The 27,391-nt window shown below is 55.6% G+C and overlaps 2 protein-coding genes across 7 annotated transcripts in view; one reads left to right on the top strand and one right to left on the bottom strand.

Moving 5' to 3' along the window:
• ENDOV (endonuclease V) overlaps nt 1–27,391 on the top strand; it is a 104,053-nt gene that overhangs the window by 43,756 nt on the left and 32,906 nt on the right. The window lies entirely within an intron of this gene.
• NPTX1 (neuronal pentraxin 1) lies at nt 580–13,123 on the bottom strand. 2 transcript variants are annotated; one of them, XR_009693072.1, is made up of 6 exons: nt 12,672–13,123; nt 12,181–12,388; nt 9,860–10,104; nt 8,453–8,632; nt 7,154–7,682; nt 580–1,140 (listed from the first exon to the last, which is right to left on the bottom strand). XR_009693072.1 is itself a non-coding variant. In XM_061144568.1 (5 exons), exons 1-5 carry the CDS (start codon nt 13,113–13,115, stop codon nt 7,461–7,463), a joined length of 1,299 nt encoding a protein of 432 aa, XP_061000551.1. In that variant the 5' UTR covers nt 13,116–13,123; the 3' UTR covers nt 3,557–7,460. The 2 variants fall into 2 exon arrangements, 1 of the variants encoding a protein (XP_061000551.1); XM_061144568.1 differs by lacking the exon at nt 580–1,140 and having other exon boundaries at nt 3,557–7,682.

Below are 27,391 nucleotides of genomic sequence, written 5' to 3'. Positions count from 1 at the left end.
TTGCCCTGGGTCCCAGAGCATGAGAGATTTTGTGCACACCATTTGAGTGAAGTCTCTTTTCCCCCACAGTCCTGTGGGGCTCCCAAAATTAAGCCCTGCCAGCTCTCAAGGCCAATGGCTCTGGGGGCTCATTTTCCTGGTTCAGGACCCCTGGGCTGAGGAGCCTGATGCAGGGCTCAGAACTCTCACTCCTGTGGGAGAATCTCTACATTGTAGTTATTCACCAGTTTGTGGATTGCCTACCCAGGGTTATGGGACTTGACTTTATCAAGGATCTGCCCTTTCTACCAGTCTCAGTGTGGTTCCTTCTTTATGTCTTTAATTGTAGAAGATCTTTTCTGGTAGGTTCTGATCTTTTTCATCAGTGGCTATTCTGAAAATAGCTATGATTTTGATGTGCTTGAAGGTTTGAGGGAGGACAAGAAGGACCCTGAAAGGATAGTTAGCATTGAAGAAAAATCTGCTGAGGGCAGATCCCATGGCTGCTGGCCCAATGGTGGGGCAGGGAGCAGAGGTGCCCTGTGTGAGCTAGGGTCTTGGAACAAGTACATCAGGCATCCTGCAGAGAGGGCCTTGCTGGTCCCCACAGATTGGTCCTGGGATCCAGGGTGAGTCCAAAGAGACTAAAGAGACTACGTGGTCCCACCCTGTCTTCCTATGCTAGGGAAAGTTAAGGCCTTGGAAACCACTGTGCATCTCCTTGAGTGAGTCTCAGGAAATGCCAAGTGTGCTTCATGAGAAAACCACGAAATGAAATGATTTTCAGTTTTTAAGGATCAGACTGTTCAGTTCAGTTCAGTCGTTCAGTCGTGTCCGACTCTTTGCCACCCCATGGACTGCATGCAGCATGCCAGGCTTTAGAAACAATCAGAGTGTTAGAAACAATTTATTTGAACATCAGGAGAGGAGGGAGGCTCTGCTTCCATGGGGAAGGGCATCTTGGGAATCCAAGGCCACAGGAACTCACCACGTGCATCACATATGAGTGTGTGAGAACCTGCAGGGTCAGGGATGACAATGGAGCAGTGAAGTTCGAGGGAAGAGCAGATCTGGTCAGAGGGTCATGGGCTCAGATCGGCACTAGGTCCTCTTCAAGGGGGTGGCCTCCCTGGTGCTGACCTCTGCAGATGAATTCTGAACCTATAGATAGTGTGGAAAGACAGGGGATTTGCAGTCTGAGTGCCCACCCTGCCACTCACGAGCTCAGCAGGTCACTCAGCCTCCCCACTGGCTCCTCATCAGGGTAGCCATTGGGATGACAGGAGATAAAGCATAGGAATGAGTCAGGCACAGAGCGTGATGCCCAGTGCAGATGCCAATGGCCCCTGGAGGCTGGCAGCACTGCCAGGGCACCTCCAGAGGTGGAGCACAGAGACTCCTGAGGGCCTGGGCCCTTGGCAAAGCCAGCTAATGAGCCTGAGGCAGGCGAGCACCACCGGCTGTGAATGGGAGAGAATCTCCTAGTGAGGGTTCGGGGTGGGAGGGAGGCAGTTTTGCTAAGGTCAAGGCAGCAGTTCCGGTTGACTCCAGCCCCTAGAGGGACCCTTGTTGGCGGGGCTGAGTGTTCCAGTCTCTTATCTGGTTTCTACAAAGAAGCCAACTCCTGAGCTCAGAACCACAGGCCTTCCAAAGTGTTCCAGAACCTTTCTAACTTCCCCACAGCCACCGCTTTTCTTCTCTATTTCCTGTTTCCAGCGAGCAGTTAACTCCATAGAGCCAGGTGGCTTTGTACTCCTTGGAGTTCTGCAGAGAAGGGGCTCCTGGGCACAGGCCGATTCGCTGGGAACCTTGCAGCGAGCAGACAAGGAGATAGAGGAGGCTGGAACTCCTTGAACTGTGCTGCTCCTACCCGGGGTGGGCGGGGGGCGGCCACAGCTGATGCACAAGCCCCAGCTTCCTAGAGCAAGGACACTCTAGGGATTGATCTATACTCTGCTGCCCTTGGGGGACTTCTGGGGTGGAAGGAGTGTGCCCCTAGAGCAGGTCAGCCAGGTGGTGCAGGAGAGACATAAAGGTTGAGCCCTAGGAAACATGGGGGCTGTCTCCATGTGTGCAAACAGATGGATAGAAGCTGCAGCTCAATATAAGGAACTGGGCACAACAGAAAAGAAATATGAAAGATAGAAAATAAAAAAGAAAAACTCCCAGCTGGAGCTGTTTGAAAGTGGGCCAGACTGTCTCTATTGATAGCGAGTTCCCTATCATTGGAAGTGTGTAAGCTGAGAACATTTTCATGCATCTGATGGGCTGTTGCCATCAATGGCTTTGGAGAACCTCTCCAGCTTTGAAATCCCAAGCCTGTGTCCCTCTGCTCCAGGCTCCCACTTGCTGTCTCCCTGTAAAGCTGCTGTTCTCTGCTCCACAGCCCCTAAATTCAGTCCTTGGTGTGCCAAGATCAGGTGTGAGAAGTGGGGAAAGTAATTTGTTTCTGATGATAGTAAAAATACCGAAGTTTTGAATGAACACTTTCATAGAAATTAGAAATGTAAGAGTGATGTTATTACAGACATAACTATGCACTTGCGGGAGCGGGAGGCAAAGAGGTGGTGTGTCGGCTGGAGCTGCGGGAACTGAGTACAACCCTGGGCCCGGCCACATGTGTGCAGCCTTCAGGTGGACACTGCCCACCAAGGGCAACTAACAGGCCCAGGGTCTTCAGCCTGGCAGGGGTTTCTCTCTCCCAACTGGGGTTCCTACTGCAGGGTCAACAGGGTGAGTGGTCAACTGCTCTGAGGCCAAACCCCCTCTGTCCATACTACTCCAGGCAATAGGCAGCTCACTTACACCCCACCAAACTCCAGATCCTGAGTCCTGGCCAGGCCCCATCTGTTAACTCAGCGTGTGTGTGTGTGTGTGTGTGTGTGTGTGGAGTGTGTGTGCACGCACAGGCATGTGTGTTGGGGCATGGGGGAGACCAATCAACCAGGCAGGCTATTTTGACTCCTGCTCATTGCTTTTATCCCACAGAAGGGAACAGCTCCACAGCTCCATGTCCATCCAGTGGCTAGCTTGGTCCATGAGGGGCCAGGGAACTGAGTTCTTTTCAGTGCCCAGGGTTCCCACATCACCCATCTTCTTGTTATGTGAACCTGGGGGTGCTGTCTTGCTTGAGTGCAAGGAAACAGCCCAGGAACCCTAAGGATGGGTCAGCAGGGATGTGGCAAAGGAGAGTTGGGCTGCTTGGAAGGACAAGCCCAGGCCACCTGGGACCTGTAGCCAGGTGTGCAGTGGGCAGTGCATCAGCTCAGGAGGGAGCAGGGCTGCAGATGAGATGAGGAACGGGCAGAGATGCTCTGAAATCCAGGCCCCAGTGTGGTCTCTACACATTGCAGAATCACTTCACCGCTCTCTGCCTTGGTGTCGGCTGCACCTGTGAATTGTGCTGGCCCCCTCCCCACCCCTGATGTCCACTATCACCAGGTGGCTGCGGGATTTTTGAGGGGCACAGGACAATGGGCAGGCAGGCATATCCTGGGAGGGCCTCTGAGGTCGCCCAGTAGGTTGAGGTGACATTTGCAAGCTTGAGGAAAGAAGAGATATTCCAAGGAGACCACAGTCTTTCTTCACTCTTTACTGTGTAAAAATAAACTCAACAATTCATGTCATTTCAGCAAGAAAATGAAAAAAAAGCAAGAATACCAGTAGAAATAGTGCATTTCCAGAACTGCTGATGGGAGGTGGCAGGTCCCATGGTTTTGACCCATTAGATACCCAAAAGGCTGCGGATCATATGAAAAATGTACAGCTTTGGTTAGCAAATAATGAAAAAGTAAGATACATCAATTCTCTTTCCTATTATACAGTATATACAATGTAACAATATCAACCAGAGGGGGTTTGCTTTGTCATTGTTGATTTTTTTTTTTTTTTTTTTTTGGCAAATAAGACAAAATTGGGACTCTAAGTATTGGGCTTTTTTTTTTCTCCTCAATGACTTGTTCCCTTTCAACAAATGGCACTTAAGTCCACTGTACATGGAAGTGATACATTTCCCATCATTAGTTGAATAAATTTACACACTGTGTTGTAAGAGATGAAACCATGACTGCCTTAAGCCACGTTTTGGTTGCCATAAGATTACAAAGGATACCATCTTCTTAATGTTCACAATTCAGAACCCTAGTTTCTTCTATCAGGGTTGGAACTGACCATCAAGTCCTCTACTCATTCCATTTGACAAGTCAGCTCTGAGACAGAGGGACCACCATCAAGGACCAGAGCACATCCAGTCCCCAAAATGTCTTTGAGAACAGGTGGACCCTCTCATTGGAACAACTGTGACCCTCATGCCAGCCTCTCCCTTCCCCTTCACTCCCACAAGACACCCCCTTGGTCTCAGGTCCCAGGGCTGGTGACAAAGTGATCTTTGCAGTCTTAGAAAATAAACTGTGAATCTACAAAAGGAACAGAAAGCATACAAAATGTATCTCTTTCTTCCAAAATACATGCTTTCAGTTCTACATTTTGGCGGAGCCTGAAAAGTATTTTCAAGGGAAATATAGGTTGAGTTAATTTATAGGTTTGTCCTTTTCTTTCATAAAAATACTCTTGTTTGGTAATAAACTTTTTCTTCTAGAGTAAGAGAAATAATACTGTGTTATCAAAAGCAAGAAGGCTTACAATTCAAGTGGGCTCTAAGCCCCCGAGGGCCCGGAGAGCCTCTGTCAGTAGCTCTGCCGCCTCGGACACCCAGGGAGCTGTGGGACACCAGCTCGGCAAAAGCAAACACTGTCTCGACAGTGCTTTTTTATCTCCTTATTTTATAAAATGGCTTACCTGAGATAGGCATGTATTATTCAGTGCAAGAGGGAACATCAATCAGATTAAGGAGTAGATGGAAACTATGTGGATTAGATTTGTGGCTGTGTCATCTACCTTTCTCGGGGCTGGCGAAGTGCCAAGTGTTAACACAGTGAGGGAGCCAGGGGCTTGGCACAGGCTCCAGTTGGGGCGGGGGAGGGAGTTAAACATCAGCTTCTGTCCCTGGCACCGTGGGTGCATCAGGGGAGGGGTGAGGAGGGTGAACAGGTCGGGGAGGGGAGGCCAAAGGGACACAGGTGTGCTCTGCCCACCTTTAGTTAGGGCAGAGGATGGCTTGTGGTCCTGAACGGACAGCTCCCACCGCGCCCACTGGGGCAGAAGGTGGTCTGGGGTCCGGTAGATCGCTAGATCGGCAGGGGCTGGTGGGAGGTGCCGAAGGAGAGCACCTAGCACACTCTGGGCCTTGCCTACAGCTCCGAGATGGCTGAAGTGAGGGGTGGGGCTGATCTGGTCTAGAAGGGGATTCCAAGCTCTCGCTCTCTCCCAACCACGGGTGATGTTAGGCTTGTTCTCAACCTACACGTTAAAAATACTTCTTGGTGTGTTTGGGGAGTGGGGAGGGGGAGAGGGACTCCGTCTCTCCCGTGACCTCCTCCGACACCCTTGGCTTGCTTACCCAGCCATTTTCAATAGCTACATGGATGGTCACAGAACAAGGGGTGGCATTGGGCACACAACACAGAACCAGAGAAGTTCATGCATGCAGGGGACACACACCAGAATGAGGAAGCAAGGGACACACCGCCCCGAGGAACATGCAAACAGAGAAGACCCCTGCAGATCCACAGATGCCACAGCTGGACAGGCTCTGACAAAGCACAATGGTCTCAGAAAAAAGCCACTGTTGAATCACAACACGCAGCCCGGTGCCTGGACCGCACCCTCGGCACGAGAGTGATGCATTGCAGAACGGTGACTGGGTACCGTGCAGACACCCACGCAGACACCAACACAGAAACACCAACACAGACACACACAGATGCACTAGATTTCCGACACAACACGGACCTGCGTTTAAGGAGACAGGTGCCTCTGGAAAAAACAGAAGACAGAACACCTGCTCCTGCTGAAGAAATGTCTGCAGCTGTAGATGAGCCAGGCAGTGCAGTAGAATTTCTAGAAAGACTTGCCAGCCTTTTGCTAATTAGACTCTTGGTGATAGAGTCCAGGTGGCCCTTGGGTGTGCGACCCCCAGATGGTGCAACAAAGCAGGGAGCTCACCCTCCCCTGGGCGTGATCTGTCTAAGCGCTCTTCTTCTCTCTCTCATTCAACACACACGCACACGCACGCACACACACACACACATACACTTTTCTCCCCACCTTGGAAGGACTAGAAGGAGACGCACACATTAGTTTTTCATGGGGAGAAAAAATGTCAAAGCTTCTGGACACTGATTGGGTGTCAATGTCACCAGTTGGTGATGGGTTGGGGGCTGCATCAGAACTTGAGCTCTATAAGATGGGGAGTGGGTTTCAGGCCCCAGCCTGGCCATGCCTAGCTCTCCACGGAGAGGTCTCTGGGCTTGCCTCAGCCTGGGTAAAGAATATGGCTGTCAGATTTACCATGGACCTGGCCCATTGACTGGCTGTGGCCTTATGCGGCTGGGTCTCAATCAGAGTGTGGCTTTCCTGGTCTAAAAGGTCTGTTCTCCAGCTGACCCATTGAAGCCTCAGGTCGTCCACTGCCAGAGGCCAAGGAGAAGGGTTCAGAGGTCCTGGCTTCCCGGGCAATGGGTGGGATGCTCCTCTCTTGGGGTCACCAGCTGGCCGCTGGAAGGGAGTTTGAGGAGGTGGGAAGGGTGAGGGCCACAGATGGGATCCTGGGCCAGTGCTGGCTATGCTGGGTGTGCAGGCCAGCCTCCCAGGCCCAGTGCTGTCCTCAGAGGTCAACAGCAGGATGCCTGGCTCCTGAGGCTGGTGCCACCTCCTCTGCCCCCTCCCAGCATGTGGTGCCATTGCAGGACACGGTCTGCCTTCAACCCTTCAGAGAGAATTTACTTCTATGACAAAATACAAATTCTCCTTGGAGAGGTCCCTAGCCTTTAACAAAGCGCTAAAAGATATTTATTCTATCAATATAGAGATATGTCGCTCTGAAAAAGGTTTGCAAACAAAGATGAATGCATGGCAGGAGAAGTTGTACCAGCCCCAAGGCACACAGGCGGCCACCAAAGTTGGCAAGTACAGAGATTAGACCAGTCATGAGACGTCCCAAAGCCACAGAGAAAGAAGAAAAGGAATACCTCATTTTAAAAGAGAAGGCCTCCCCCGAGAGACAGATCCTTGTAGACACACACACACAGTCACACTCACACACAGGTCCTCTCACCTACGTGTGCATTTTTCAAAATGTCTCAGCCGCCAGTGTTGGTGGTGAACGGGGCATGCCTGAGAAACAGCGCGGGCTCCTAGAGAGAAGTGGGGACACCTGCGACAGATGGGAGCCGGGCCTGCTTCACGTGCATGAGGACGAAACCAGGCTGTGTGCGTGTGCGCATGTGCGAGGACGATGGCCTTGAGTCATTCCTGGGGGAAAGGGAGAGAAGAAGAAACGACGGATCATCACCGCACAAGCAGGGGCAGGCGGGCGGGGGCTGGGGACCCGGGGACCCGGAGGCTCAGCCCAGCCCCAGGCCTCAGTTGATCTGGCGACAGGCTTCGAATGTCCACTTGGTGGCTCCGCCGTAGATCTCGATGTGGGACTCAGCCCAGGCGATGACGTTGCCGGAAAGGGCCTTGGTGCTGCAGGTGGCCAGGTTGTACACCTCCCCTGGGGTCAGCTTGCGGTCCCAGATGTTGAAATGGGCCAGCTCGCCCACAAACGCTTGGGTGGCATCAAACCCGCCACCCAGAGTGTCCTTCAGAGAAAAGCAGAGGGTGAGGGTGGAGGGGGTCAGAGTGGTGGGTGCCTATCAGGAGGGCCTCCCTAGCGGGTACGGTTCTCATGCCCACCTCTGGGCACATCTGTCTCAGCATCAGTCCCTCCCCTGCAGGGAGCTCAGGAACAGCAGTGATGCTGGCCTCCTCTGCCCTAGATGCAGAGTTTCTCCTGGGGGCACCTGAGAGGTGCCCACTGAGGAAGGGTGTCAGTTGGGTCCATGGACAACTGTAGGAGCAGGGCCTGGGGGCCTCCCCTACACTCCCTGCCTTTCCCCAAGAAACTCTAATGTCACTCTTTGCCAGCCATAGCCGCCCAACGAGAACAGAAGGCCTGGGGCTCTCCTGCCTGCCTTTCCCTCCTGGGTGCCCAATGGGAGACAAACCACTTCCAGGAAATAAATTATGCATCACTAAGTGCACGATTGGCTTTCCCATGCCAAAGAGCATTGCTGCAGTTGTTGAGAGCCTGGAGACAGAGCCCCCTCCTGCCTGCCTTTCCTGAAAGCACCCACTCAGAGCGGGGACTTTGCCCAAACTGCTGCATCACTTGCTTCCACGGCTACTTCTCAGGGGGAACCACTTCCCTCTCCAGCTCCCTCCCACTTCGCTTCCTGCTGCCTCTCTCCTCTCTCCCCTCCCTCCCGACACCCTCACTCTCCTTTCTCTGGCCTAGTCTCAGGTTCTGGGGTTCCTCCCCCTGCAGCCAGTACCACCACCACCCCCCCTTCCTTCCCCCCACAGCCTGTACCTGCTCCTGGCCCAGCACCAGCACGCCTTGTGGCTTGATGGGGTGATAAGGTGCCAGGTTCTCGCCGTTGCCACCCTGGGTACCATCCTGGTAGGCTTCCCAGACCCCGTCCCGGGTGGTCCAGGTGATACAGATGTGGTGCCACTTGCCGTCATTGATTACAAAGGGCAGCTTAGCCACCTGGGCAGGAGAACAACATACAGGACATGATGGGAAGGCGCACCATCAGGATCAATGATCGTCACTAGTTACTAGTTCAACTAGTCATAGGTATTTACAGTAAACATCAAAAGCTGTTACTGAGTTCTTGCAGCACCTGCCCCTCAGGACTGTCAGGCCCATCCATTGTTGGAGCACAGAATCACAAAGGAAATGGGACGCTTTGTCCAGATCGATCTGAATATGCAATCTCCTCACTCCTACTCACCCTCCTCCCTCTAGGCCAGTCCACAAAACCTGCCCTCTGATGAGCCACCCCTGGGGGCTGACTTCACTGCTGCTTTCTGGGCCTCTCCTCTCTTCCAACGCTCCATCTCTAATTGCCAGATCCTCTGGGTCTAAAACCCGCCCAGCCTTTTTACAGAGACTCTGAAAGATGCCAGGGGAGATGGCACCATGCCTTTTAGCGCTCAGAGCAGCCCCTGACCTGGAATTTCACTCCCACTCTAACATTTCAGGCGGGGAGGCTGCTTCAGCTGACAAAAGAACCCTCACATCCTTTTAACTTGGAAACATGGAGCCCCAGAAAGGCACAGCCCTCTCTGGGCAAGGCATCAAGAGCAAAGGCTTGGACTCCAATTCTCAGTCCAGGTTTTAGACATTAACTACCAAAGCTGGCGTGGCGATGAGGGAGTTGGAGAGCTGACAGCTAATCCCACAGCTAGCAGGGGGCCAAGATGGAGATGGGTTCCCTGGAGGGAAAGGGTGCCCTCTACCAAGGGCTCATGCAGACCTGGCCTCCTCCCAGGGGCAGGGGACTAAGCAGGATTGATTTGGACTCTCTGGGAGCATCCTTACCACCACCCCCAGCATCTATGGTCTCCCAAATATGGGGGAGAAAAGTCAGCTCCAAGACCAGCTGGGGGAGGAAGTCAGGGTTTGATCAGCTGGATGGATTGGCCTCTGGATCCTCCTCCTCCACCCCCACCTATGAGGCTTCTGTCTGGGAGGGTTCCAGCTTCCCCGTGTTCACAGAGAATAGCAAGGGTATACCTCCCCATTTCTCCCAGTCCTCACCCTGCCCCTCCATCAGCCCTGCCTGGGGGGCTCTCCTCTCGGGGCCACAGTAACACCCGAGGCTGTGTATCTCATACCACCCAGACCTGCCCCGGCCACTGGCATGGACTGGGGCCCCGGAGGCCTCACCCTGCTGCCCTGCAAATCCAGAAGGAAGGGTGGGGGCTCTACCTTGTCATTGATGAGGATCTCCATGGGGTTGTTGCCCCACTCAATGAGGACCAGCTCATTGGCCTGGCCGGGCACGGCATAGGAGAAGGGCGTGCCCACCCCCGGCGCTGCACTAGACTTGAGCCACATGCACACTGTGAAGGCGTACATCTCCGGCAGGCTCTTCTTCACCTTGGCATACATGTAGTTGGTCCGCAGTGGGAATGTGAGCTGGAACTTATCTCCAGGGCGGTTGTCCTTCTGACCTGGAGAGAACGGGACACAGTACCGACACCTGCACCTTGACAAAGCGCCTGTCCCGGACTGAAGCAGGCTTGCCAACCCCCCTGCCCCCAACCAGGCTCTGTGATGCAGACAAAGCAGACTCCTCTCTGTTCTGTAGATGCTGAAAATGAAGCTCAGAGAGGTCAAGTACTTTGCCCCAGGGCACAGAGCCAGAATGAAAGAACTGGCCCACAGTCTCTTCACTCCAGGTCCGGCTCCCACATGGTGGCCCCGGTGGACAGGCTGGGATGGGGGAGCCCATATACAATGGGCTCTGAGTATCTGCACCTGAGCTGGGCAGCGAGCATGGGAAGGGAGTGGGTCAGGGCACACCCTGTAAAGCAATGCTTGCTCAAAGGTGCGGCTGCAGAGGAAGGGCGTCTCCTCACCAGGAAAGAGGCCAGCTCCCCTCAGAGTAGCCCCTCCGGGAGCCCAACCTGATTCCACAATGCTGGCTGCTGCTCAGAACAGGCCCCTGGGGCCCGTCACACTTCCCTCAAGGCCAGGACACACTGCAGCCCCTGGTCACTCATCTGACCCAGCCAATTCATCCCGAGGACTCAGGCTGTTTCCAGAATCCCATCCACCCCACAGGAAGGAGAGCTGTCCCCTCCGAGTCTCTTCAAGCAGCTCTGTCTGCCCCTGCGGAGAAGGCAGGACAGCAGGGAGCCCGAAGGTGGCCCTAGAGCCAGGTTCCCCTAAGGTGACTGCTTTGAGTACAATGCCAATCATTCTCAGGGCGAGCTTCCGGTGTGTTTCCTGAAAAATCACACTCCAGGCCCCATCGCCCCCCTTTATACCCAGCCACCAGCTCCCCGTCCATCGGCAGCATCTCCAGGGAATGCCTGTCTGCCCTCTCCCAAATCACACACACACTGTGGCTATGCCCGGGGCATGGTGCGTCTGATTCCAGTCAAAACATTCCAACCCAGCAGTGGGCATGGGCACCCGGCCCAGAGCCAGGCACACACACCCACCAGCTCCAGGGTGTCCACGGGGTGCTGCCAGGGAGCCTAGCACTAAACCGGCCCTCTAGGCCGAGATTTATTTCTAGAAGGCATCCTACTGGGTCAGCTACCCCACCCCCTTCCTCTAAGCCAGATGTCAGGGAACAGAGCAGGGCTGGCCATGTTCCCCTTCTGTCTCAGGCTGGCAGCCCCCTGCCCTTGGAGCAGATCTGGTCTCTCTCCAGGGGGTGCTCTTCATTTCCCCAATCTCCCCCTTCTTTCTCCCTCCTCCCTTCCCCAATCTGTTTTTCAGTTACATAACGTGCCTTAAGATGGCACTGTTTAAATCCATCCAGCACACTTTGCAGTCCGAGAAGGGTCACGTGGCCCTGCTCCCAGCCTCGCATCCCCCCGCCTCCCCTTTTACAACCTTGTTTGATTTCTGCGACTTCAAGGCTGAGCCTCTCAAGCTCATCCGTGCGCCCAGGGCGAGACTGGGACTTGGGGTTGGCGACTTGAAACAGCGGGGCAGCATGCAAGATGCCTCAGCTTGGGTCATTCATAAGAGAAAACCACAGGAGTGTGCTCAGGGCTGGGGAGGGGGGGACCTGGAAATCCCTAAAGGACGTCAGGGGCACCAAGGAACTGGGAGGAAGCCTGCTCAGGGCCCAGATCTGCCGTGGACCAGAAGGACCCAGACGCAGCCCGTGCCCTGCTCTCTGCTGGGGATAGGGACTGGCTAGAGCCAGGGTTTCTTAGCCAGGGAGGACTTGGTCTAGCCATGGCTCTAGTGCAAAGTTGCTGAAGATTAAACAGATCAGACTTGGAAAAATTCCTGTGAGTGTGTGAGTGTGGCGGGGGAGCAGGGAGGGAACCCCAGGCAATCCCTTTCTCACTCTGTTTCCCCAGATGTCCCAAGCCCAGGGCACCCCAGCCCTGCCAGGAACATCAGCTAGAGAACCTGAGGTAGAGATGGTGGAGGAGCTCAGGGCTTTTACACTCCCGACCTGAGCTATGCAGGAAGCCAGGGCCAGAGGCCGGGTCCCACTGGTCCAGGGAGCTGAGACAGGATGCAAGGACAGCCCCCCCACCCCACCCCACGACCACTACCTTTCTCGAGCTCGCTGATCCGCTGGTGCAGGGAAGTCAGGGCGCTTTCGATCTTGACTCTTTCCTCGGTGTCGTTTTTGGGGCCCCCTTTGCCCTCCTCCAGAGTGTTCACCCGAGACAGCACCTGCCTCTCCAGGTCATCGATCTTGCTCTGCAGCAGATCCTTGAGACTGTTGGTCTGGCTGGAGGAATTGAGCCGGCTGTACTGCTGCGGGGGTGCAAGGGCGGGGGGGAAACCATATCGTTACGCGTGGAGTAGGGACCGTGCCGGGAGGCCGGTGGCGCGGTCCCCTCAGGGCGACTGCGGGGGCAGCCTGGCAGGGAGCTCGGGCTAGTGCCCGTTCGCGGGGCCCGCAGGCTTGGGGAGGCCTCAGCCAGGCATCCGCACCCGGCCGAGACCCGGGTTGGGGGTGTGAGGTAGGGTCGGGAATGGAGGTGGGGGAGGGCAGAGGGGCGCGTGAGCCAGAGGGGAAACAGCGGCGCGCGCGGACCTCGAGGTTCTCCAGGCGGGTTTTGAGCGACTGCAAAGTTTGCCCGAGTTGGCTGAGCGTCTCAGCGGCCGGCGTCCGAGACAGGTCGCCCATGGTGTTCTTGCCCGAGCCGGGCTGCTTGCGGCCGCCTCCCGTCCGCGCCTCGCCTGCGCTCGCGTCCAGGGTGCTCTGGCTCTCGCAGCGACCCAGCTTGGTGGTCAGCTCGCGGATGGTCTCCTTTTGGCTCAGGATGGTCTCCTTCTGCTGCAACACGGTCTCTCGGAGCTGCAGCACATTGCTCCGAAGCTCCTCGGCGCCGCCGGCGGCCACGGACGCGGCGCACATGTCGGCGTCCACGGGCACCGAGGTGCAGATGAAGCGCGTCGGCCCGAAATCCTGGGCCCCGCTGCCCAAGAAGCAGAGGGCTAGCAGCGCACAGGTGCGCGCGGCGCGGCCGGCCGGCATGGCTGCGGGTGCTGGGACCCGGCGCTCCGGGCCCGGCTCGGCTCGGCTGGGGCTCCGCGGGCGGCCCGCGCTCTGGGCGCCGCGCTGCTGGCTGCTCCGCCGCGCAGTCCGCACCGCCGCGCTGTCCGGCCCCCACTGCCGCCTGCGCTGCGGAGCCCGCGCCTTTTATGCCACCGCGGGAGGGGCCTTGGCGCTGGCGACGTCAGCGGGGGAGGAATCCCGGTTTAATTGTCTGCGGCCCGGGCCCGCTGCGCGGCTGGGGTCTCAGGGGCGCGCAGTGGGGGAGACTACCCCCCAATCCCCGGCCCCGCCGCATCTTTTGCACCATCCTCTGCCCGCCCGCCCCTGTCCCAGCCTGCGCCGCTTCCCCGAAGGCGCCGAGGGCGGAGGGAGCCGGGTGTGGAGAGTAGGGTGGGCCGGGCCGCGGCCCCGGACTTCTGGATGGGCCACCTGCGTGCTGCTCCAGATCTCCGACGAGACTTGAGGCACACGGGAGGCCACGGCGGACCCGAGGGACAGAATTCGGCTCACCCCGCTGGGCTGAACACTCGCCGGGCCTCGACCGGGTCCCCAAGGACTCAAGTCGTCCACACCTGTGTGCCGGGTGGGGGGCGCCGGGAACAGAGCCTCGCTACCTCCCCCGTTCCAAAGCGGGGTCGCGGGGTCGCTCCAAGTTTCTTCAATGTCCGTATGGGATTGTAAAGATGCTACACAACCCGGGTCGCGGGGCTTCCCAATGACCTCGCTCTCGTCTCTTCTGCGCCCCCACCACCCCGGCTCCGGGCTTTGGAGACTGGCAACATCTCCCGGGAATGACAGCCGCCACATCGTCCTGGTGGGGCAGGCGGGCACTTCTCGGAGGCGTCCCTAGCGGATTAAGCCTTTCCTGCCAGCCGAGTGGGTCCGATTCCGGGCAGACGGCGCCACCGGGACTGGACGCTCCCTGCAGCCCCGGGGGGAGGCGGCGCACTTCCGAGGGGGCCCTGCAAGCGGACCCTTCAGCGCTCCCCGAGCGCCTTCCCACAGCGGAGATATGAGGACACGTGTGCGTGTCCGTGTGCTAGTTGGAATGCATCAGTGTGTCCATGTCTGCGTGTGTCCGCCTGTGTGTTGGGCTTTCTGGATCCCATGCACTCCAGTTCTGCCCACTTCTCCGCGGGTGGCGAGGGGTCCCTGACTTCGGGAGGGGCGGCGTCACCCCTGAGGAGCTCCACACTACGCTACGTTACTCATAGTCACCCCACTCACCCACCCACACACTTGAGCCATTTTTTCTGGGCAGCGGTGCTGCGGGCTTGACTCCCAGTTTCCCGTCCGGTTTCCGGTGCCCGGTTCCCGGCTCTCGACTAGGACCTGAGCCCCTGCCGGTCAGAGCCAAAGGCGCCTCGGAAGCCGCCGCTCCAAGCTCCCCCTGTACAGAGGAGGCGCCAAGATTCCGGGATCCGACTGCAGGCGACAGGTCGAGTCAAAGAGACAGTCCAAATTGGGGCATCCCGGCGGACACCCCCGCCTCACACCCCGAGCCCTTCATTCGCCTCCTCTGGGCGCCGCGATGGCCCAAGAGCTGGGAAGCTCCCGGGTCCCTGTCCGGGGCTGGCTTCTGTCCGCGGGTGGGAAATGAAGCCAGCTCTATTGAGACCTGTTTGATAAAACACATCTTCCTCTCCGCAGCCTCCTCCCATCCCCGGGGCTACCCGAGGTCACAGTTCTTTCATTGCTTCATCCGTGAACCCTCAGCTAGCCCAGGGCTGCGAGCCGGCGCGGCCCTTGCTGGTCCATTGGCCTCCGCTTCTCGGCGCCAGAGGGACCCCGCGGCCCGCACGCGGAAGGTCTGGGATCCGCGCGACTCTGTCCCGGGGCTGTGCGGGGGATTCATCCCCAGGGGGCCGCGCTCTCCCACCACCGAGCGCCGGGACCCGCTGAAGTTCATGGCCCGGCCCTGGGCCTCGGGAGGGGCTGGCCATGACTGTCCCACGCGTGTCTGCGCCTCAGGCCAGCAGGCGACTCCAGAGGAAATACCCGCGCGAGGGGCGCGACGACTTCTGCCCCCACTCCCATCCCGCGACCGGATAGGGTCACTTTCCCGGCACAGGGCTTCATTTGATCGGAGGCGGTTTCCCGCGGGGCCTGGGGCGGGGGTGGGGGGGGAAGCTATCCGGGTGCACAGGGAGCGCTTGCCCAGAGATCGCGTGGGCGCGGGAGAAGAGCCCAGCTGGGCCTGGCAGGCGGTGTGGACTGAGCGGGAACCCTGGGCCTGGCCTTGCCTCCTGAGCCCCAGGAGGGGCAAGGACTTGCCCGATCATGGCAGGGACCTGGGCTTTTACTTCCAGAGATCTCAATGCTTGGCACCCAGACACCTGGGCCCTGAGAGTCAGACCTCCCCTCCCCCCTCCTCCCTCCATCTCTAGGAGGAAAGTATGGAACCCCAAGGGGAGCAGACTGTGGTCAAGGGCCCAGAACCCTGTGGTTGGAGCACCCTGTCTGCCAGAAGGCAGTATTGGGGACAACTGCAGCTGACACGGGGGCTCTATTGGGAGATGGGGGGCAGGGCGCACTATGGCAGCTCTCTGCCTTCTTAAAATCTTTTAAACTGGACTTCAAGACTCTGGAGGGCAGGGGGATGCAGTTCTGGTAGTTTTTTTTGGTCTCCTCTCCCTCCCTAAGGGCTTCCCACATGGTGCTAGGGGTAAATAATTTGCCTACCAATGCAAGAGACACAAGAGACACCAGAGACGTGGGTTTGATCCCTGGGTGGGGAAGATCCCCTGGAGTAAGAAATGGCACCCCACTCCAGTATTCTTGCCTGGAAAATTCCATGGGCAGAGGAGCCTGGAAGGCTATAGTCCATGGGGTCGCAGAGAGTCCCACACCACTGAAGCAACCGAACACGCAGCACTCCCTCCCTAGAGTTCGGGAGGTATCTGGCAGTTGGGGACTAGAAAATGAAGGCCTGCCTTGCCTAAAACTCTCAGGGAAGGAACCTCTGGTTGCCTAGCTACCTGGTCCAGAGGTGCGGGATGAAGGGGCACCCTCAAATGTGTATGTCTGATTTTCCCCGCCCTGCATCACATACCCCAGGACTGCAGCAGTGGTGGGGGTGGGGGTGGGGTGTGGGGGAAGAAGTGCTGTACCCGCTTGCAGTGGAGTTGGGAAGAGATGTGCAGGATCACACAATGATGGGGTTTTCCCACCTCACAGACACAATAGATATGAATAACCTAAAAAGCATAGACAATAGTAAAGTGTAGTAGAGATAATTAGAAAGTGATGAGTTCTGACTACCTATTACCTTTGTTCTTAGTATAATTTCTATAATTGTGAGTTTGTATAATTTACATTTTAATGATGACTGTGTTTAACCATCAGCTTGCAAATTCCTGAAAATGTAGCAGTCTGCTGGAGCCAGTCAGCTGGGCATATTACTGGTGGAAGAGGAGGGAGAGGCCTTCAGAGGTTAAACTGGGGGATTGGGAGGAGCAGGCATCTCGGTGCAGGGAAAGTAAAGGGGCAGGTGGGGAAGTGTGACCCGAAGCTCCCTGGCTGTGGCCAGCACAGTAAAGGCAGACAGGCATAGGAGGGCTAAACAGGTGGGTCGGGCGCTTATTCTGAGGATATCAGTGCTGTCGAGGGTCTCTACTCAGTGGATGTCTGGAGCCCACCCAGGGAGGGTGCCCAAGCCTGCTGCTGTGCCCGAGACCCTCACTCATCCTGTGGTGTCCCATGGCCCTGTTCTTTTCAAGGGTCAAGGCCGTGAGCTGATCTGGGGCTGGAAAGAGCTCCCCTCATGGCAGGTAATGAGGGTTGCTGAGTGGGCGCTGGCAGGGCACTGGGAAGAGCTGGGAGGACAATGGACCTGGACCAGGGCTCATCCACCGCTCAACTCTAAGCCCCTCCAGCACAAGGTACGTAAGGGTCCACCTGCTTTTTGAAATAGCTGCCCCTGCAGGGAGAAGGCTGCGGAGTATAGGGGGAGAACCAGGCAAGGCCCAGGGACCCCATCTAAGAAGAGAAGAAGGCCAGTGTCTGCACTGATCCAGGTGGGCCCCTCAGACCAGAGTCAGTTTGCTGCAGAGGACTTGCTGTGGGCCCTCCTGGGTCAGCCGCCATCTCACCTAGGATGGGAGGACGCTGTGCTAATGTAAGTGGCTGCTGGGTTTTGTTTGTTTTAATATTTATGTATGTATTTATGTATGTATTTATTTATGTATTTATGTATGTATTTGGCTGCACTGGGTCTTAGTTGTGGTATGTGTTATCTTCAGTTGCAGCATGCAAGATCCAGTTCCCCGAGACCAGGGACTGAACCCAAGTCCCCTGCATTGGGAGCACAGAGTCAGTTGCTGGACCATCAGGGAAGTCCCGTGGCTGCTGTTTTAAAGTGTGGGGACACGTGTCACGTGCCTGAGTTGATTTTTGGTTTTGTTTCTGCGTTTGCATCAGTGCTAGTGATGATCTGTGTCTCAGTCTGGGGGCTGCTTTGGCAGGGTGTTCACTTTGTGTCCTGTAGGATGAATTTATACACCTCTCTATGTGTGCTTATTTGTGGGGCATCACCCACGGGCTGTCCCTGGAATGGAGGAGAAAGGCTTTTGGCTGCTACCAGGTAAGAATCAGCAAGGACCTCTGGCAGCCCAGGCCTCTTGACAGAGTCAGGCCATGTGACTCCCTGGGACCAAAGGGGTGGGGGTGTGGCCATTCTGGTAGCAGCAAGCCCCACAGGACCTCTACCCCTAGCCTGGAGTGGCACTACTGACTCCCATCCACCCCTTCTGGTGTGACGGGGACAGGTCCCTGCTGCCCAGCTCTGCTGGGAGGAGGGGCCATCAGGGCAGTCCCCTCTGCCCTTTTCTCAGACACCCCCGCAGCAATAGCCTTATTTTACAAACAAGGAATTGTCCTTCCCAAAGCCCTCTGTCCATGTCCATTCATTTGCCTTCCTAGGGCATGGCTGGGCTATTGTCCTCACTTGGCAGATAAGGAAAGGAAGGAAACTCCAGGGTCTCCCACACATGCATTGAAGGCAGAGCTGAGGGGTAGGTCCTGGCCTTCACACTCCCACCCAGCTTTGTCCTCACCCATCAAGGCCCAACCCCAGGCCCCCTTCCCCTCCCTCACAGGGGAAGAGCTCTCGGACTGGCAGGACTGAGTGCCAGGGAGGAACCCAAAGAAGACACAAGGCCTACCCTGCCCGTGCCTAGTGGTGGCGGTGGATCAGGCCAGGCCCCAGGCTGAGGAGGTTCTCACCTGCCACCCTTGGAGGCTCAGCCACCCCTCCTTCCACACTGTTTAAGTTCATGTCCACTGTGTGACTGCAGCTCACCCTGGAGCAGCCACATGGGGACTAACAGTCATGGGCTGTGGTCATTAGCGCTGGACAGCGGGGGCCCCCACCCCACGCCTCCAGGCTCCCTGTGCCCAGGGGTATTTCCCACCTGATGGCCCCTTTCCTCTGAGCCAGCCTGGGCAGCTGCCAGTCCCATCTGACTGGAACAGAGTCCTGGATGGTCTGCCCTCCTCTGGACCAAGTCCAGTACTGGGATCAAGGTGGGGAACAGGTACTCTTGAACTGATGACTTGCTGACCCCCGTAAACAGAATTTAGAGGCACTAAACTTACCTTTCCATCTCAGGGAAAGCTCATCTCACTTTTCTCCAAGCAGGGGCTTCTGGCACCAGGCAGAACTATGGGTACTTAGTACAGTGTAAATATTCATTAAGTTTGTTTTCAGTTCAGCAAATATTTCCAGAGCATCTACTGAGGGGCAGGCCAGGTGCTGGAGCCAGGGATGAACACAACAGTCTCTCCATCTGGAGGGCACTCAGCCTGGTGGGCAGATAGGGTAACACACACCTCCAGGGCGGGGTGGCATGTGAGTGCCCTGGGCCAGGGCAGGTAGGTGGGTGGGGGCGTCGAGCAGTCAGGGGGATCCCCTTAGGAGGTGATAACAGTGCAGGGTCTTGAGGGGTGAGTGTCGAGGGAGGAAGCTGGCATGAATAATGGTGGGTCGGGTGTGTAGCATGTGCTTGGAGGGAGGGCATGTCTTCCATCTTTGAAGAGTAAGCTGCTGAGCTGGGAGGGAAGAGGCGTTGCGTGGGTGAGGGCTGGCAAGCTTGTAGGAGCCACGATTTCGTCCTTCCATTTCATCCTATCTGCAAGGAGGCCCGGCTGCAGTGCCGAGTGTATGTAGGAGGTTCTGCCTGGAAATCTTGCCTGGGAGGGCAGACTTGAGGGGACACTGTCTGAGAGGCTGCTGCTGGGTGACGGGGTGGGGGAAGGAGGTTGTGGCAGGAACCAGGAAGGGAGAGATGGACTTGAGAACTTTTGAGGAGATGAAATCGTCAGGGCTTGGGGATGACTTGGGTGTGAGGACTGAGCAGAGGGAGGAATTGTGAAGCTTCCTGACTCTTTGGTGCTGTCTGCTGAGAAAGGGATGATCTGGAGGGTGGGAGAGACTGTGAGTTCATGCTGGGACCTGTCGCACTGCAGTGGTTATTTGACAGCCAGGAGGAAATTAAAACAATGGGCACCAGGCATTGTTGTTTAGTTGCTGAGGGTGTCTGACTCTTTTGCAACCCCATGGGCTGTAGCCCGCCAGGCTCCTCTGTCCGTGAGTCTTCCCAGGCAAGAATACTGGAGTGGGTTTCCATTTCCTTCTCCAGGGGAATCTTCCCGACAGAAGAAGAACAGGCGTCTCCTGCGTTGTCAGGTGGATTCTCTACCACTAAGTCACCAGGGAAGCCCAAACCCAGTACTTAGTAGACTCTCCATATCATCCCTAGAGGAGACTGGTCCTGAACCAACGGGGACTGCAGGTCAGGCAGGAGGTCAGGGCCCCGAAAGCATCTTCAGGACAGCAGAGTAGCAGCCAGCCAGTAGAGAGACCACCCAGGGAGAGGATGGAGGAGAGCCCCACACCTGGGATCCCACTGCTTGAGAGATTAGTTAAGATTTCTGAGTGATGCCACCGGCAACAGGTCCTGGCACTCCCAGCCATGTTGCCCTCAGACATCAAAGTGCCTCCCTGCACTGTCCTCCCTGCCTTCCTGACAATGGAACTAGTAAATTTGAAAGCCAGGTCTGGAGCAGCCCTGGAGGCCCCACCCGAGAATCCCTTTTGTATCCCCCTGGTTGGCTCCCTCCAGCTATTGGCATCTGGCTGGTGTGATGGGTCCTGGGGCCGCAGCCTGCTGTGTCCTTCCCCATCAATTTCACCATCTGCCAAATGCCAGGAGAGGGCATATGAAATATAAAATGAGTTGAGGTGTATAAGTGTTTCAGAATAAAAATGGTATGTACCAGCAAGGGATTACAGTTATTACAAGGTCTATGCCTGATGCCATCACTCATACCTGGGAGGCGAGGGCATGGGCTCCTGCCTCTTGAGCTTCCTCTTCTGGGGACTGAGCGACCACAGACAAGGCTTGCTGGACAGAGGCTGCCTGCTGCCAGACACTGGAGAGGTCCCGAGGACCCCCCGGGGGCTCCCAGTGCAACAGAGGACCCAACACAAACCAGTCCCTTCATTCCCTCATTGATCATCTAACCGTGAAGCAGCCCGACAGGGGATGTCATATTTTGTTTCCCCCATTTTACAGACCAGGCTTACATTTTAGTGTCTTGACTTAAGCAGCACAGCTAATTCTAGTAATGTAAGACCTGGCCTTCTGTTTCCATCCATTCATTCATTTATTCATTCAGTGAACAGTCAGTCTTCCGGTATTTATTGTGTGCTGCCGGGAACTCTCCCAGACAGAGAGATGCAAGAGCTTTCCAGCTGATTTTTTTTTTAAGTTGATTTCTTGGTTTTAAGTTTCACTTTCATGGACTTTTCTTAAAACATTGGCATCTGCTACCAGCAGTTGTATTAAGATCCCTGTAGCGTGGTATCTGACTGGGCTGAAGCACAAACCTGTGTCTTTCTGGTCAACCCCTCACCATGAATTAGTGGCTTAGTGTTAGTTGCTCAGTTGTGTCCAACTCTGTGAAACCATGGACTGTAGCCCATCATGAAATTCTCCAGACACACGTACTGGAATGGGTTGCCATTTCCTTCTCCAGGGGATCTTCCCAACCCGGGGATGGAACCTGGGTCTCCCGCGTTGCGGGCAGATTCTTTACTATCTGAGCCACTAGGGAAGGCAATATCAAAGAGAGGCGGTAGGCACCCTCTGAGGAGGATGTGGCACCCCGGGAGGGAAAGAGGCTCAGCATGCAAGTTCCGGGGTCACGGCCTTGGCCACCAGCTGGGAGACTCTGGGTGGATGTGAGGATGACATTAAATGGCACAGCAGAGGCACCCAGTGAAGTGAGCGACGTGATCAGTGGTGGTATCATTATTACAGTGATGTCCTTGTGCTGTTGGCAGCACTGGGCCAGTCCGGGGAGGGTCTCCAAGCTAGGAGGGCAGCTGACATTATGTGTAGGAAGCAGAGAGCTATTTTTCAGTTGGGGCCATGCAGCCCACCGCTTTTTTTACCCCCTTGATGCTGAGTCAGAGTCAGTTTCCAAACCTTTCAGATCCTGCAGCATATGGGCATGTCCTGGGGATAAAACAGTAGCTCCTGTGAGAAGAGCCCTCCTCAAATTCATGTTTCATGTGTGTGTGTGTGTGTGTGTGTGTGTGTGTGTGTGTGTGTGTGTGTGTGTGAGAGGCAGAGAGGTGCGGGTGGGTCAGAGAGGAGAAATCTTAAACTGTCATGGAGTGGGAAGAAAACAAAAGAATGAAGGAATGGCATCCTCCTGTTGGATTGTCTTGGGGTTGCAAAGCCTCTTTGCTGGGAAGATTTTCATTTCCTGTTCCATTTTCTGCTGTGCATAGCGACAGCCCAGTGCTCTGGGAGGAGGGCTGCAGCAGAACTGGTCAGAGCCAGCCTCACCCTTCCATCCCACCCCCACTGAGGACCAGCCCCATCGGCTGACAGTGGCTCCAGCAGCATCCCCTGGTCCCCTGAACCAGTCAAAGCTAGGCCTTAGTCATGACTGTCCTTGAGGCTCCAAGGTGGGGGCAAACTCCCAGGGAGGATTGTGTGTCATGCTTCCTATCCCCTCCTGGTCACCCCATCCATCTCTAGTGGGGTGCAAAGGCAGTGGCTTTTTTTTTTTCCTTTGGCTGCATGCAAGATGTCAGATCTTAGTTCCTTAATCAGGGATTGAACCTGTGCCTAGATTGACCTAACAGATTCTTGCAGAGTGAAGAAGTACAGCCGGGAGCATACCTGTCACCTCTTGGGTCTTAACTCTCATGGCGGCCACAGCTTGCTGTCAGGGCTGCACAGGCTGAGGCCAGCTCCCCATCCCCCACCACCAGCCCCGCCGGGCAGCCGGGAGGCCTTCACCTCCTTGTGGCCCCGGGGCTCCTTTCTGCTTTGCGCACTCACATGCACACGTGGTAAGGGGGGAATGAGGCCACACTGCACCTCACTGAAGAGTCAATGGATAAGACCCTTTTTCTGCCCCTGGGGGATGGTCTTGGGTGGTTCGTAAGCCTCCCAGGAGTTCCCCGGGGATTGGGCACCTGGTGCTCACAGAAGTGGCCAACTTTATCACTCGTCCCTGCACTCCTGCTCCCCACTTCCCAGAGAAACCACCTACCAGCCTTAGACTCTACCTTTGGGAGAGCCCTGCTGACCCACGTGCATCTGGGGAGCACCCAGCAGGGCCCCCACCCAGGCAGGGGATCCAGGAGGGCCTTCCCAAGAGAGTATCGATTAAGCTGAGCTCTGAAGCAGGAGTGAGAGTTGTCCTGGAAAAGAGGTATTCTCAGTGAGGAAAGGCAGCACATGCAAGGTGTTTGGGGATGGCAAGAGCAGAGCATGGCATGGGGTCAGGGGCGGACATGGAGTTCAGCAGGGCCTTCTTTGTTGGATGCACTAAAGGGCTGAGATTGCACTGGGACATGGGGAGTCACAGAATGGTTTAGAGCAGGTGACAGTTCTTTAAAAATTGAAGTAGAGTTGATTTACAGTGTTGTGTTAGTTTCAAGCATACAGCAAAGTGATTCAGTTATGTATATAATATATATACAACATATATGTTGTTACAAATATTGCATATAGTTCTGTGTGCTGTGCAGTAGGTCCTTATTGCTTATCTATTTTATATAGAGTAGTGTGTGTCTGTGGAGAAGGAAATGGCAACCCACTCCAGTGTTCTTGCCTGGAGAATCCCAGGGACGGGAGAGCCTGGTGGGCTGCCGTCTATGGGGTCACACAGAGTCGGACACGACTGAAGTGACTTAGCAGCAGCAGCAGCAGTGTGTGTCTGTTAATCCCAACCTCCTAATTTATCCCTCCCCCACCCTTTCCCCTTTGGGATCCATGAGTTTGTTTTCTGTGTTTGTGAGTCAATTCCTGTTTTGTAAATAAGTTCATTTGTATCATTTATTTAGATTTCACATGTAAGTGATATATCATGTATCTTGTCTTTCTCTGACTTACTTCACTTAATATGATAATCCCTAGGTCCATCCATGTTGCTGTGAATGACATTATTTCATTCTTTATTATGGCTGAGTAGTAGTTCATTGTATATGTATATGCCACATTTTCTTTATCCATTTATCTATTGATAAGTGTTTAGGTTTTTTTCCATGGCTTGGCTGATGTAAACAGTGCTGCTGTGAACATTGAGGTGCATGTTTTTAATTCAAATTAGATTTTTCTCCAGGTACATGCCTAGGAGTGGAATTGCTGGATCATATGGCAACTCTATTTCTAGCTTTTTTTCTTTGGCCACTCTGAGTGGCATGCTGAATCTTAGTTCCCCAACCAGGGATCGAACCTGTGCCCCCTGCAAAGAAAGTGGGGAGTCTTAACCACTGGACTGTCAAGGAAGTCTCTATTTTTAGTTTTTGAGGGATCCTCCATACTGTTCTCTATAGTAGCTGCACCAATTTACATTCCCACCGAGAGTGTAGGAGGGTGCAGGTGACTATTTTTGAAAGCTTCTTCTGGCCACTCAGTGGAGAATAGCTCTAGCCCTGGCAACGGAGCAGACTGGAAGACCATTTCGGAGGCTGCCCTGGTGACCGGGTGGGATGATCGCTATGAGCAGGGTGGAGGCAGGGAGAACGCCTAAAATTATGCCATGCGTGGAAGCAGCATCCGTTCTCTGTGAAGCCCAACATTGACTGTGTTTGGTTCTTGGCCTCCTTGACTGTCCTGGGTGATTTCTCAGGGACCCCCGCAGCCTGGTCTCCCCTCTACAAGCCTCTGACACACCCTTGCTGCCCCCTTTCTTGTCTCCTTATCCCTCAGATCAGTCTGGGGACATTTCCAACAGTCATGTTTGGGGGACTTTTCCCAGCTCCAACCAGCTGTCTCATAGCCCCTGGCCTTTAAACAGGAGTAGAGGGAGATCAGTGCTGCCTGCCTGTACTGTCACGGACACGCCCCTTAGTGGTCAGCCAGGATGCAGGCTGATCCTCTAGTCTTAAACCTAAGACAAGTCACTCAGTCTCTGGAGTCTCGGTTTCTTCATCTGTGAAAGAGGGATATTCTGTGCCTCCCCGGAAGTCATGTTCAGAGCACAGAGTGGACCAGTGGAGGACCAGCACTGGGACTGGTGTGGAGGGTCTGGGGGCCCAAGAAGGCAGCTCCTGTCCAGAGTGTGGGCTCATTCCCCGAGCCCACACCACAGTCTTGTCTGACCATAGGTGACCAGACACCCAGGGAGGCTCTTGCAGGCTCAGCTCCACCAGCCTGGAGGGGTCCACTAGGCTGCTTGGCCCAGCCACATTCTCTCTAGGTCCTGGGCAGGCTGTGGGTACCCTGCAGAAGGGGCCCTTCATTAGAGCTGGACCAGGCACAGCTGGGAGAGTATTACAGCAGGACTGAGACCTAGTCACTGGGAAGCCCACCTTCTGATGGCCAGACTCGGGCCCCGCTGCGTGGACAGCTGTCACCCCAGGTGGGGGACATCATATCCGACCTCCCTCTGGACGTGCCCAGCCCTGCTGCCCCTTTAAGTGAGGGGTTGCCCGGGCGCACTGGGTGGAGGAACTCAGAGCCTGCTTCTAAGACTTCTAAGACGTGAGCTGCATTTTGCTGCAGCGTGTGGCTGGCAGGCCTTGGTGCTCCCTGGCAGGGCCTCTCCACCCCCCCCTTTCTCTCTGTCTCGCATGAGCACACACTCCCTCTCCCTCTCCTCCATCCTTTTATCTCGGCCTCACACTCATAGTATCTGGGTCTGTAAAGTCACCGCTTCCTTCCCGTGACTGCCATTTATAGCTGGCAGTAATGAAAGGCGCCTGTTTTACACTCGCTGGGCTCCAGCAGCACTACAGAGACACGGATCCCTTTGTTGCAAATAATTAATTTGGTTCCATATTGCGTAACATCCTAAAAAGCTTTCCAGGGCAAGCTCCCGCCGGCCGGACACTGTGATCTCATCAATATTGCATGGCATCAGGCACTACTGTATGCGGTTTCATTAAAAATTTAATTTGTGGTTTAAATCTGCAGTGTTCCCTTTAAAAGGACATAAAGGGAGAGAGAGGCTTCAGGTTGGGGCTGAGCAGATCTGGGGGGGAAGGGGGAATCCCAAGCCCCAGGAGAGGGAGGGGGCCTTCCCAGGGCGGGAGCAGTGGGCCCCTCTCTGATTGGCTGCCGGCCAGGCTGCCGCTGCTGCTGCTGGAGGGAGGGTGACTGGACCATTCATAGAAATTATTTCTCCAAAGCTTGTACTGTTTCCCTTTCTATAATCAGCCCCGGGGAAAGGGCAGCTCCCGGGAACCCAGACACTGGAGGAGGGCTCAGGCGGCGATGGGGGAGGCTTTCCCTGCAGACCCTGGGCCCCTCCAGACCAGAGTTGCCACCCCACCCTGAACTCAGGGCTGTGTGGCCTTCTGCAAGTTACCTCTGCTGTCTGAGCTCTGGTCACCCCCGCTGCCCCATAAAATCATTGCCGTGATTTCCTGAGAATGAGTGAAGGACCTCCCAGATCTGGGTCAGCATCACCCCCCATGTTGCCGTGGGGCAGGTGGCTCCTAGTGACAGGATCGCAGTCCACAGAACCCCTGCTGGGAATCACAAGTGTCTGAAAGGCCACTGTAAGTCTTATTTCTTTGTCTGGACCTCACTCCCTCCCAGAGAGGACCTGGGTGATGCCTCCCACCCTGCAGCTAATAGACTGGGATTTTGTTTCTGATGAGGGGCTTCACTGGGAGGTGAGGGGGACAGTTTTGCTCTTTCCAGGGAGGGAGGAGGGGCTCATGAGAGCTCTGGTTCTGGTGGGGGAGGGGAGAGAAGTGAACCGGGGAGGGGGAGCAAGTACAGATGGGCCAGAAGAGACTCTTAGGCAACCTCCTAACCCTGCCCGAGGGCACCTCTGTCTGAGGGCACTTCAGACCTGCTGGCCCAGAGAGGGCACTGATTGTCTCGTTTGTCTCAGAAAGCAGGGATTTGTGCATCCGGGGCTATCTTCTGACATTGTTCCAGAGTGATTAAGTTAAGCCTCCTGGGGCCAGCTGGAGAGAGAGGACACATTGCTTTGTAAAACTGATTTGCTGCCATAGCATTTACCGTGTGCCTAGGGTGCACCCACAGTGGCAGGTGCATTGGTGCCCTCCTCTCTTGCACACATGGGTCTCACCACCCACATATACACATCATGTGTCCAGGACATGACTTGTCACCGCTCACTTCAGTGCACAGGTCTATGTCCAATCGTGGTGGGCTTACGGTGAATCCTCAATGTCCCAAATGCCCACACAAGGCAATGGCCACCCTCAGCTGCAGCCTGCTTGTCCCGAAGACTCCTGGAGGGGTCCATTTCCCTGGGCAATAGCCACAGGTATCACGGGGGCTAGAGCAGGGGTCTAAATGTCTGAGATATGAAGGTTTCCTAAGAAGAGGGCCAGAGACAGTGCTGACCAGGGTCTCCAGACCCCGTGGGGCCTTTGCATCACTTGGGCTGCCTTCCTACATTCCTGGGGAAATAGGACAAGGGAAATGTGGTTTTCAAAGAACCTGTGAGCTTGGATGATGGTATGATGAGATCCATGGGCCATACAGCTGGGCAGCTGAGGGTCCCCAGGGAAGGAAGGCGTGCTGGGGCCAGGGGCTGCATCCAGACAGAAGGGTGTGGCTGGCATCGCCACACAGATAGAAGAAGAACAGACGACTCCTTCCTGGCAAGCCCACCATGCATTAGAAAGCACACACTTGGTAACGGAGAAGCTTGGCCTGGCTACAGCCCAGGAACAGGACCCAGGCTCTTGGGCACTGCTGTTTTCTTTGCCTGTTTCCCAGGCACTACATGAGCGCTGACTTGGAGCA

The sequence above is a fragment of the Dama dama genome, chromosome 5 (assembly GCF_033118175.1).
Source record: "Dama dama isolate Ldn47 chromosome 5, ASM3311817v1, whole genome shotgun sequence".
Taxonomy (NCBI): domain Eukaryota; kingdom Metazoa; phylum Chordata; class Mammalia; order Artiodactyla; family Cervidae; genus Dama; species Dama dama.
The sequence above is the reverse complement of the archived record's forward strand: the minus strand, read 5'-3'. Positions and strand labels throughout refer to the sequence as shown.